A 12683-nucleotide genomic window follows, 5' to 3' on the forward strand; every position below is an offset into this window, starting at 1 on the left:
GAAGCGATTCTCACAGCCGTGAGGGGAGTGAGAGAAGGCCAGTCACTTACTGTCAAACAGTTTCAGAGACTGTTGGGTCTGATGGCAGCTGCGTCCAACATGATACCTTTTGGCCTGCTGTACATGAGACCCTTACAGTGGTGGCTCAGGGCCAAGGGGTTTTCCCCGAGGGGCAACCCGCTTCACACAATCAAGGTTACGCGGCGATGCTTACGTGCCTTAGACATGTGGAAGAAACCTTGGTTCCTGTCTCAAGGCCGGTCGCTGGGGGCTCCGTGTTGTCATGTAACGCTAACGACAGACGCCTCCCTCACAGGTTGGGGAGTGGTCATGAGTGGCCGCTCTGCCCGAGGTCTGTGGGAAGGCCATCATATCATGTGGCACATCAACTGCCTGGAGATGTTGGCCGTGTTTCGAGCTCTGAAACACTTCCTTCCAGATCTAAGGGGGCATCATGTGCTTGTCCGCACAGACAACACATCGATGGTCTCCTACATAAATCGGCAGGGGGGTCTGCGCTCACGCCCCCTTTACAGGCTGGCGTACCAGATCCTCCTGTGGGCTCACGTACAGTTTCCTCGTGGCGGGAGTTCTGGAATGGAGTATGGTCCCAACAAACTCAGTCGAGAGACCAGATGCTATGAGCTGTGCCCCATCAGGGGCCACGCCCACAACTTCCATAACTCCGGGCGGGGGTGAAGGATGGTGCCCCCCGCCTGAGAGAGGAGGTCCCTCCTGATCGGAATCTCAGTTGGTTCAGTTCTGGAGTTTCTGCAGGAGCGATTCTCCGCAGGGTTATCCCCCTCCACTCTGAAGGTTTATGTGGCGGCCATAGCTGCTTACCACACCCTTCAGGGTGGTCAGTCAGTGGGAAGGCACCCGTTAGTTACACGTTTCCTCCGTGGCACCCGGAGGCTGAGGCCAGTACAGTGCACCAAGGTGCCCTCATGGGATCTGGCAGTGGTTCTGGAGGCTCTGTGCAAAGCTCCCTTTGAACCCATCGAAGATACCTCAGATTAGCTCCTCACGCTTAAGACAAAATTACAAAAAAAGCTAAAATATTTATAAAAACTATAATAGTATATTAACATTACTAAAATAACACTGGTGTGAATGACTGTATCCCACCTTAAACTAATACAATAATTCAGGAGCCAAAAATATCACTTCTTGAGTTGGACGAAACTAAAATAAAATGGCCTTTGTGCAACACAGAGAAGGTGAACACTCCTATATATTATGGTTGTGACTCCTCTGATTCAAAGCAAGTTGAAAGGACGTCCCCTGACCCCGACACAGTCAGCCTGTGAATCAGGCACAGAGCAGAGTGCTACTATTACGCTTTTTTATGTCTGTTTCCTCTGTTCTGCCACAACTGCCCTCCACGTTTACCAGCCGAACACCAGGAGGCCTGTGCTGAAACAGCAAGAACCACGAGGCACAACACTGTAAAAGATGAAAGCCAACCATCTGACTTCACACAAGCTGCTAAATCAACACCAGAGTGCCACAGCGGTGTGTTTCAGTAAGGTCCTGAATGAGGAGTGTTCAAGTGTATTGTGAACATTAACCCTTATACTGTAGCTAGGAGTTTGCTTTCTCTTCTTTGTCTAATGTGGAGGCATAAATTGGAAATACTGTTCAGAATTGAATGGGTTTACTGTTTACAAAACACATTCCTGGTCTTAATGCAAACAATTCATCTGTGCATGTTTTTCCAAAAGAAATTCATGTTTTTGTAATCTTTCATCAAAGCTTGTAAACATCTTTTTTTTCTGATTTCCATCATACTTAGGACTAATGTATTAGTCCAGATTAACTAGTTTAGTCATTCAGTTTAACTAACATCATTCATCAGTACATCTTAGCGCTTCCGTCCCAATTCAGCAATTATTAATCCAAAAAAATAAACAAAATGGCCTATTTATTAATCTATAAAATGTATGAATTAATTTCAGTTGAAGAATTCTTATCTCATCCCTTAAATAGTCTGAAAATGTACAATAAACATACTACATAGTTGCATACAAATACCTTTTATGACACTGCCATCTGGTGGTTGAGTGCTGTTGACTTGTACACTAAAGTTACAATCATAATATAATGTCTAAATATACACCTACAATTATATAAAAATATTTATAAAATGTTAAATATTTTCCATAAATGTTTTAATCAACATTTGTCAAGTTCTAAATTAAATTAAAATAAAATAAATGGCCTCTTTGATTAAATCCCAAGATAATTTCACTACTGTTCTTCCATCGCAATGAGCAATTTACAGAACAGTAATTGCAAGAACAATCTCCTAATAGCATAATGCAGTTATGTTCCTTTCTCAAAGGCACAGTGGTGAATCTCTAATCAGAAATAATGCCATATTAACTAAAAATAGCAATCAAAAAATCATGTAGCGATTCTGCTGAGCTTATATGTAACTCCAAATGAACACTGAGTTAATTAAACAAATATAACAAATATACTCATACTCATAAAACAAAATAGCCAAAAAGTGGCATCAAAATCAGTGAGGAAGGCCGTAGAATGTTGGGGTTATTTAAGACCTGCCTATTCCAACAAGAAGTGCTATTAAGAAGGGCAGGTTTCCCAATATAAACAGGACAAGCAGGACTGTTTCAGGTCCCGTCTAACAAAAACAAACAAACAAACAAAATATTATTTTAAGACATGAAAATTACATGATTACATTGTATATATGTAGCTTGCTAAATTATCTATGCAATGAAATGTAAGCTTGTATGTCTTTATGTTAGACTTACCGATCCGAAACTGCAAATCTCAGAACCTAAAATAAAATGACAAGGGTAAAATACACCATTTATGCATTGTATTATTTAAATAATAAATTTCCAAATAATAATAATAATAAATAAAAATAATATAATATACGATACATATATACACAACTGTTGAAGTCAGTAAGATTTTCTATTTCAAATAAATTAATACTTAGTGTGGGTGAGTTTTTCATTTTATTTAGCAAGGATGCATTAAATTGATCAAAAGTGACATTTATAATGTTGCAAAAGAGTTCTTTTGAACTTTCTATTCATCAAAAAAAACTACAAAAATATTAACACATTTCAACATGGATGATAATAAGAAATGTTTCTTAAGCAGCAAATCATCATATTAGAATGATTTCTGAAGGATCATGTGACACTGAAACCTGAAGTGATTGCTGCTTCAAATTCAGCTTTGCCATAACAGAAATTAATTAGATTTTGAAATATATTAAAATATTAAACAATTATTTTAAATTATAATAATATTTCACAATATTACTGTTTTTACTGTATTTTTATCAATTAAATACAGCTTTTGTGAGGACTAGACACTTCTTTAAAAAAAAAATAAAAAATAAAATATATATATATATATATATAAAATAACTTTATGCAAATGTAGTATTACCTTTTTTCTTGGCGCGCAAGTTAAGATCTTGAAGAATATACATCAGAGCCTCCCAGGTAACAAAACCTCCCATAACTTTCAACATCCATCCATCCTCCTTATATTCTTCAAACAGTGCCAGACCAGTGAAAATTGCAGCAACTGTGTCACAGAATAAAAAGAGATATTGTTTTAGATATTGAGGAAATGGAAGACATTGCTGAAGATAATAAAGTTGCTGTCATACCTGCAAGGCCTTTGATAGCTAAAGCAATGAAGGAATGGGCCCAGTTGAAAACAAATCTCCTGCAAAAAAAAACATCACATTAAAGTGATGCTTCCCCCTCATTTGTCTATTTCTTATTTGGTTAAGAGAAGTTTCTCTCACCGTTCATGTTGCGGCTCACAGCGGAAAGCAGCAACTATGGGCTGAATAAGACTGAGGATCATCACCAAACAGCCCAGGACAGGATGAGCCCCCTACACACACACACACAGATAAAATACTGAATTACAGAGACACTTAACTTTAAACATCTGAAATTATTTTTTTGAAATTATTTTCTTCTTTGATTTATTTTAGCTTACCCCACTCCAATCCCGGGCATAAGAAAACACCAGTATGAATGCAATGGCCGTGGCAGTGACTGACAGGGCCATCAGAGACACATGGGCCTTTGGAACAAGAAATAAATCATATTTAGCTATATTAACACATTTAACAGGTTAAACTTACTGTAGGTCTTTAACAACAATACATAATGCTTAAAAATCAATCCATGTGCATTCAAATGAAAATGTATTAAAACAGATAAAACACACAATTTGAATGTACATTAGCTACATCCAGTCCAATCATTTTTAAGAGTGCTGATATTGTGCTGAAATGTAACTTACTCAATATTATCTTTGTATTTATAGAACAGTTGTATAAAAGTATTATCGGGCTGTAATCTGTTAAATGTTATATTATGCAAAAAGGTTGTTAATGACAAGTGATGTTCACACACCATAAGCTTCTTATCTTATCTTGCTCACACTAACTGTGCACATACTTATTACTGCAAAGCATTCATCAAGGAAATTTTACCTCTGTTATGCTGAAGAAACAGATATGTCAACATGACACATGTAATGCACTTACAAATGAGCTGATGAGCTAGAAAAAGCGGCTCACATGGGCAGGACTTTTTTTTAAATCTGTTAAGTTGTTTATAGTGTAAACAGGAGAAAAAAAATGAAATCCAGAATCCACATTTTTACAGTCCTGATCCAGCCAAATTCACGTGTGATTTTTAAGCATAAAAGTTGAACATGGCACTAACAACACCTAGGTCATGGGTTTGATTGCATAAATTTACAAATGTATACCTTGCATGCAATAAAAACATTTGGCAAATGCATAAATCTGCATGCAATCTGCAATATGGTTAGTAAACCTGATTACAGTATCTAAATGAATGGATCAGATTTTATAATTTACACAGAGTGCGCAGTCAGTTTGAAAGATTTGTGCAGTATGAGGAGTGTAAAAACAGATCGCAACTTACCATAAACCAGAAATCTTTACCGCAGCAACCATGGTCCTTGGCAACTCCCTTTAAATAGCGTGCTATGAGCATTCCTATACTGCCCGTGGTCATCCAGGAGATTAACATAAGGCAGCCTGGAACAGATCAGTATCATTAGGACCACAATAACGCTGATATGATGCTCTAATGTGAATCCAGATGCAGTCTCTCGTGATGTACTCACCGTGGGCTTTAACAATCACTGGGAATTCTTCAGTACCTGTAATGACCTGGCTTGGATCCTGTAAATTAGCCTTTGTACTACTGACATATTTACTTGTGTGGATCTGGATGTTACCTACAAATAAATGAAGATTCTGTCATCATTTACTCATGCTATTCCACTTCTTCTTCCAGAAAACAAAAAGAGATCTTTTAAAGAACGTTCATGCTGCTCGTTTGCATACAATAAAAGGATACAGTGACTAGGGACAGTCAAGCTTGAAAAAAACCACCATAAAATTAGCGTAAGAGTCCATACTTTCAGTGCACCATATTACAAGTCTTCTGAAGCCAATCGATAGCTTTCTTGGAGGAATTTTCATTATTCACTGACAATCTTACCTTGTGTATATTCAAACTTTCTGAGCATTCTGCTAAACATTTTTATATGCGTTTGACAGTGGCAAAAGTGAAACACTTTCTTTCTAGTAAAGACCTTGAAATTGTAATTCATGCACTAATTTCCTCTTGGATTACCGTAACACTCTGTACATTGGCCTACCTAAATCTACACTGTCTCAGATTACAGACGGTTTAAAATGCAGCAGCCAGATTGTTAACAGAAACAAAGAAAAGGGATCATATCTCCCCTGTCCTTGCCTCGTTGCATTGGCTCCCTATACAATTTAGATTCGACTTTAAGATTCTTCTTTTCACATACAAGGCATTGCATAATTCTGCCCCAAATTATATTTGTGATCTTATTAGGCCATACACAGCCTCTAGGTCATTAAGATCTTGTGATCAGTTACTTTTATCTGTCCCTCGTACTCATTGTAAATCAAAAGGTGATTGAGCTCTGTAGTTGCCCTAAAGCTCTGGAACAGTCTACCTTTGAACATCAGGGCCTCTCCATCACTGGATGCTTTTAAATCCAGCTTAAAAATGTATTTTTACTCTCTAGCATTCGAGTGAAGCTGTGTATGTACTTTGAATAGTTGGTGATCTATGAATATACCATACATGTTGATTGATTTTGATACTTGTTTTTTTTATTTCTATTTATGTCTCTTTTTCTACCCTCTTTTTCTTTTTTAAAATTCTGATTTATTTTTATTGTAAAGCACTTTGGATCAACTACGGTTGTGTTAAACTTGTGCTCTATAAATAAAATTTGCCTTGCCTTGCCTTCTGGGAGACTTGTTTTTTTATTTCTATTTATGTCTCTTTTTCTACCCTCTTTTTCTTTTTTAACATTCTGATTTATTTTTATTGTAAAGCACTTTGGATCAACTACGGTTGTGTTAAACTTGTGCTCTATAAATAAAATTTGCCTTGCCTTGCACTCAGTTGTCTTCAGTGTGAAAAGATGGACCTCAAAATCATACAGTCATTGATGGAAAGTGTTCAAATATGCAAAAGATGCTGGAAAACCAAAGAATTTGTGGGACCTGAAGGATTTTTCTGAAGAACAGTGGGCAGTTTAACTGTTCAGGACAAACAAGGGACTCATGAACAACTTCGAAAAAAAAAGCGGCTGTGGATCATCCAGGTAACAACACCGTATTAAGCGCATGTAAACTTCTGAATGGGGTCATTTTTATAAATTCAACTATAATTTTCTCTTGTGGACTATATGTAAATGTCTTTTATATGAAATATCTTATTCAGGTCAGTACTAAATAAAAAGTAACATGCATTTTGTATGATCCCTCTTATTTTGGTATAATAACATTTTTCAGTTACTACAAAGTGTATGTAAAATTTTGACCACATCTGTATACATATACTGTATATTGCTATTATAATTATATAATTTCATTATTACTGTAATAATTATTTTATTTTATTAATAAAAAACATTATCAATATGAAATTATACTAAAATAACGCTACATTACATTTGACCATTTTTTTTATATAACATAGAACCACAGACCTTGACTGCTGGAGGGTCCTGCAGCAATCATGAGGTAGTATTCGCTAGTGGACGATGCTCTACTTCCCGTGCTAATGGCATTACGGGAAGTAAAAGAACAATTGATATTTCCATTCATCAACGCTGTATTGATATTAGTCACATTCACCTGTAAACATAGAATATGTGTGAGTGATGATATCTAATCACATAACAGGTAGAAATGGTGGCACACTAGAGGAATGTACCAGTGAGAGAATAGTTGGAGCTGTTTTTCCTGTGGAAAAAGCATGTTGCACTTGGAGGTTGCCGCTGCTGTCCTTACCACAGATGTAGATGTCATCATTGCCCTGAAAATACAAACAAAAAAAATGCTAACTTTTTAAAACCATATGAACATGATGTCTCATTGTTCCTGGAAAAACAAAATCACATATGGGGTTTGCAGATGTTTTTTTGTGGATGCATAATTAGTCAGTGCTGACAGAGGTAGGTCTCCAGATAAGACTCAGCCCAGTTCAGCAGTTTCATGCTGATATCTCACCATTTCCTGGTCATCTGAAAACCCAATGGAGACATATCCGCTGGCCTGGCCAAACATTTCAATCCTCATTTCTGATTGGTTAGATGATGTCTGAACTGCCATGAAGTAACAGCCTGTGTTGGCAGTTGGGTCACAGTTGCTGGGCTGACTGAAGCAGACTTTGGTTTTCCCACAATCAGGATTTGATGAAACCTGAAATCAACAGAGCAATTTCTGCTGAATATAAAACAACATACAGTACAAAGAGATAGATAATTAATTTTCCTAGTTTTCATTTTTGGTTTAAAATAAAAGCTAGACTTACAGTCGGAGTATTTGGGGTTGCAGAAGAAGTTCCTGTACCATTATATGCCACAGTAGAGCTCTTGACACCAACCCAAAAGGTAGAAAAACCTTTCGCAAATGTGGCTCTGAAACAACCCCAAACGTTCCATTACAAATCACACCGAGATATATAAATAAAAATGACAAATAAGTATAAGTGTCACACAAATGATAAACATATTCAAAAGTATACCTGAATTCTATATCGCCGATCTGTCCAGATGTAGGGGCTGTCCATTTAGCTTGAATTGAACTTTTTTTACTGTCTGATGTGTGAGAGACTGCTCTATTCTGAATAATATAATAATAATACAATATAAAAATGGGGCAATATCTGATAATTAGCCAATGTTATTTTAATAACAATAATAAAAACAGCTACACCAATGTCATCCCATACTAATGTATTAGCGAAATGGATATGAAATAGCATATATAAAAATTAAATTTTATAAGTAGCCTCAAGTGTACATAATAATATATATAATGATATATAATATATTTGTTTGGTTTCTTCTGCACCAAACACTATGTAAGTAATGTAGATAAACTCACAGCAACTCCATCGCAGGAGAGGAGCTGTACACTACTGTCCGTCACAGTAAAAGTGCCAATGAGAGTAGTAGATCCCACTCGACGTGCTTGTAACATAAACCCTTCAAACTGATATCCTGATTGGCTGTTTAACAATACTGAGAAAGAAGAAACAGTGGAACCTCTTTACATACATGAACTGATATCATATGATGACCAGCTGTAAACAACATTTCACTGATTACTGTCAATAGTGACTCAGGATAATCTGATTATACATTCATATAGTATAGTGTTGTGTAGTATAGTTTAGTATAGTATATACCATAAATGCATTACATTACATTTAGTAACAGTACTTTTTAAATACGCTATTGTATAAGCATTTATTACATAATAGCAACTAATTTCTAAAGGTTAGTTAAACATAGTATACTGCATAATAACAATACAATTATTTTAATGGTAACTTTTAATGGTAATTTATTATTAAGGTCTTATTTGTTAACATTAATGCATTAGCTAACATTAAGTAACAATATGATTAATATATTTAAAGTTAAATTTTGAAATCTTTTTGTAAACTGTTTCCATTTATTGATCGTCTCTAAAATACTTAATAGCATAATAGTGCAAATGCATAATAGTTCTATTGTTTTATACTGTAGTACAAACCGCTAAGTTGTTTACACAGACCTGCTCAAGTTTTGTCTACATTATAGAACTGAAACTTCATGAGGTAAAAATAACTTTTATTCCCTAAACAGCTATGAAAGCTGTTTTCAAAGCAAAGTAGCTGCAGAATCAGCCCAACCTGTGATTTGATCTCCCTCTTTAAAGGTGGTCTTGTCGGCAGTGATGTTGAACGGAGCAGTGCTGGTCTGAGCGCTAGACCCGTGATTAGGCGTCATAGATCCACACACTTCGCTGACACGTCCGTGACCGTAACAGTGCACGACCCCGACACAGCAAAGGAGACCATACAGAAACATCTGTGGAGATTTACAAACTCACTATAAGTAGCGATATCAATGAACAGCGACGGGGGAGTAAAGAGAGAAGACGGAAAATAACAACCTTTCGAAGGAAAATTCGGTGGATGCTCCTGCTACTGCTGTGGCTTTGTTTTGGCTGAAACTATTGGTGTGCCTGCGCTCAAGAATTCAGTCACTGCTTCACTGTAAATAGTCTTGTTATTTGTGGGCGGGGTTTACCTGAACAGGTAACTGATGCTGTAATGCAGGCGATCATGAGATCCCATGACTCACATGTACATATATGCAAGCAGTCTTTCCCTTTTTTTTTAATTACAGTGTTGTGTTAGTAGCCTAAATATAGTCACCTATGTTAGTATAGTTAACTGATTAAAATTTAACAGATAATTTCGATTATGATGTTTATGTTTTGTTTGGTTTTTTAATTTATTGTACTTCTGCTAAAACAATAAATACACAAGCTTGCTTTCAGGCGCTTTTAATTTAAACACAGTAGGCCTGTCAATAAAAATATGAATCATGATTAATCTCAAGATTTCTAAAGTAAACAAAACAGATAACGTCTCGGTTAGGTATTGTAACCCTCGTTCCCTGAAGGAGGGAACGGAGACAACACGTCAGATGAACGACAAATTGGGATCTCGCTTAGAGAGACCAATCTACTTCGAGTGTAAACTAAACGAGCCAATGCACATTGGCATGCGATTATTGCATCCTGCTGCCACTGATCACAGCATGAGTATAAGTAGGCAGCCGGTGCAGCACATATTCAGGTTTTCGCTGAGGAGCCGAGCCGGTGACCCGGCCACTCAGCGGTGGTACAGAAGCTGTGGCGACGGGACGTGATGTCTCCGTTCCCTCCTTCAGGGAATGAGGGTTACAATACGTAACCGAGACGTTCCCTTTCAGTCGGTTACTCTCGACATCACACCGGATGACCGACGAATTGGGATCCCTACCAAAGGGCCACAGGTACTGCCCCTTCCAGTGTCCGGTGGAAGCCTCCTGCGCCCCTTCTTTTGCGCAGGTCGGGGCTTACCACAAGAAGACCAGTTACTGCAACTATGGCACTACCCACTCAGTAAGACTGGATAACACTGGGAAAACGTACTCGTACCACTTGGGACAGGAACGTTGCAGAAGCCCCGTCCTTCCCAAAGGAGGTTTCGGAAGCACTTACACACATGGACAACCGCTTAGGTGCATATGGAAGATTAGAGGTGATTATAACCCTCTTGGGAATGGCAGAAGTCTGCCGGGGAAACACGGGCTCTGAGGCTATACCGTGGACTTTACACATATGGGATCCACTTAGGTCTCAACATATGGAACCCAGCCCTCTACCGGTTCTCACGGATTCATCGAGTGAGGGCCTGGCTCCGGACGCTCCACCACGTCTGGCTGCCGAGGAGACGGATGAGATCGACAGGGTCTACGATATGGACTCTCTGGATCAGTTTTAGCAAGCCGTCCCGAATCCGGGGCCTCTCAGTACTTCTACCCATTTGAGGTGAGAACACAGGAGGATACCGGCTCCACACGAAGGTTATAGAATCTAGCGAACATGTTGGGGGTCGCCCAGCCCGCAGTTCTACAAATATCTGTCAGCGAGGTGCCACGAGCCAGCGCCTAGGAGGATGCAACACTTCTAGTAGAGTGAGCTTGCAACCTGAACGGGCAGGGCACACCCTGTGCCTGATAAGCCAGGGTGATGGTATCCACTATCCAGTGGGACATCCTCTGCTTAGAGACGGCATTCCCTTCTGCCGGCCTTCGTGACAGACAAAGAGCTGGTCTGAGGTCCTGAAGCTTTGCATCCTGTCTACGTAGCATCTCAATGCCCGGACAGGACAAAGCAAAGATAGGGCTGGGTCTGCCTACTCCGGGGGCAGCACTTACAGGCTCACCACCTGATCCCTGAAGGGAGTAGTGGGAACCTTGGGCACATAGCCGGGGCTGGGGCCTCAGGATTGCCTGCAGGTCCCCTACCCTCTTGATGGAGGCCAATGCAAGCAGGAGCAGAGTTTTCATTGACAGAAACTTCAGCTCGACTGTCTGCAAGGGCTCAAATGGGCCCTGCTGTAGCGCTCTGAGCACTAGAGACAGGTCCCAAGAAGGTATGGAGGGGGGCCGTGGAGGATTTAACCTTCTCGCCCCCCTAAGGAACCTGATGATCAGGTCATGCTTCCCCACCGATTTCCCTTCGACGGGGTCGCGGTTGGCAGCAATCGCAGCCACATAGACTTTAAGGGTGAAGGGAGACAGCCTTCGCTCCAACCCCGTCTCTGAGTCAGTAGATCCTTCCTCAGAGGAATCTGCCAACCGTGCGGACCAGAACGTGCTTGCCTCGTAAGCGCCCTTTGAGACGGATGAAGGCAAGGCGCACTGCCAGAAACTCTAGGTAATTGATGTGCCAGTGCAGTTGGAGGCCCGTCCAAACCCCCGACACTGCAAGCCCATCGAACGTGGCCCCCCATCGCACAACTGCGTAGCCACGCCCACCTAAGGACTCGGCCATGGAGCCAGTGTTAAAGTGGTCTCATATGAAGCAGCCCCAGCGGCGTGACTGCCACTGCAGCTGCCATATGCCCCAGGAGCCTCTGAAACCATTTCAGTGGGACCGCCGTCCTGCCCTTGAACATATTCAGGCAGTTCAACACCGACTGAGCACTTCCTTGCATGAGGCATGCTCGACCGAATCCAACTCCATACCGAGAAAAGAGATCCTCTACAAGGAGAGTTTGCTCTTTTCCCAGTTGACCTGAAGGCCCAACCGGCTGATGTGTGAAAGCACCAAGTCCCTGTGTGCACACAACGGTTTGCCTCTACATGAAGACACGGGGCAACAGGGACAGCCCGGAGGGCAGGACCTTGTACTGATATGCTATATGCTCGAGGGTGAAACGCAGGAATGGCCTGTGTCGTGGGAGGATCGAGACATGAAAGTACGCATCCTTCAGGTCGATCACTGCAACCCAGTCTTGGGGATGGATGCGCTTGAAAATGCGTCTCTGCATCAACATCTTGAACGGCAGCTTGTGAAGCGCGCGATTCAAAACTCGCAGGTCCAAGATTGGTCGTAACCCACCGCCTTTCTTGGGTACAATGAAGTCAATGAAGTAAAACCCCATCTCCATATCGGCTGGAGGGACCGGCCCTATCGCATCCTTCGCCAGTAGGACCAGTAGGACTCCGCACGCCAGACAGGAGCATCGGCCACC

General features: G+C 40.3%; 1 protein-coding gene across 1 annotated transcript; it reads right to left on the bottom strand.

The window, feature by feature from the left end:
- Positions 1–2172: 2172 nt before the first annotated feature.
- On the bottom strand, positions 2173–9688 carry LOC107698077 (putative ferric-chelate reductase 1). The gene is made up of 16 exons (XM_016498991.1): positions 9545–9688; positions 9282–9459; positions 8489–8625; positions 8127–8224; positions 7914–8019; positions 7610–7801; positions 7314–7415; positions 7087–7234; positions 5170–5283; positions 4965–5080; positions 4003–4089; positions 3803–3894; positions 3662–3720; positions 3436–3576; positions 2781–2806; positions 2173–2647 (listed from the first exon to the last, which is right to left on the bottom strand). The coding sequence occupies exons 2-16, from the start codon at positions 9457–9459 to the stop codon at positions 2558–2560; spliced, it is 1686 nt and encodes a 561-aa protein (XP_016354477.1). The 5' UTR covers positions 9545–9688; the 3' UTR covers positions 2173–2557.
- Positions 9689–12683: the final 2995 nt, after the last annotated feature.

Source organism: Sinocyclocheilus anshuiensis, unplaced genomic scaffold, assembly GCF_001515605.1.
Source record: "Sinocyclocheilus anshuiensis isolate Anshui unplaced genomic scaffold, SAMN03320099.WGS_v1.1 scaffold886, whole genome shotgun sequence".
In the NCBI taxonomy this organism is placed as follows: domain Eukaryota; kingdom Metazoa; phylum Chordata; class Actinopteri; order Cypriniformes; family Cyprinidae; genus Sinocyclocheilus; species Sinocyclocheilus anshuiensis.

Bases quoted from the DNA above. Each gene is read 5' to 3' on its own strand.
- LOC107698077 (XM_016498991.1), bottom strand. From the start codon at position 9,459: ATGTTTCTGTATGGTCTCCTTTGCTGTGTCGGGGTCGTGCACTGTTAC. The intron at 2,807-3,435 runs GTAATACTACAT...ATTTTATTTTAG, and splicing joins CTTGCGCGCCAAGAAAAAAG to GTTCTGAGATTTGCAGTTTC. The intron at 2,648-2,780 runs GTAAGTCTAACA...TGTTTTTGTTAG, and splicing joins AGATTTGCAGTTTCGGATCG to ACGGGACCTGAAACAGTCCT.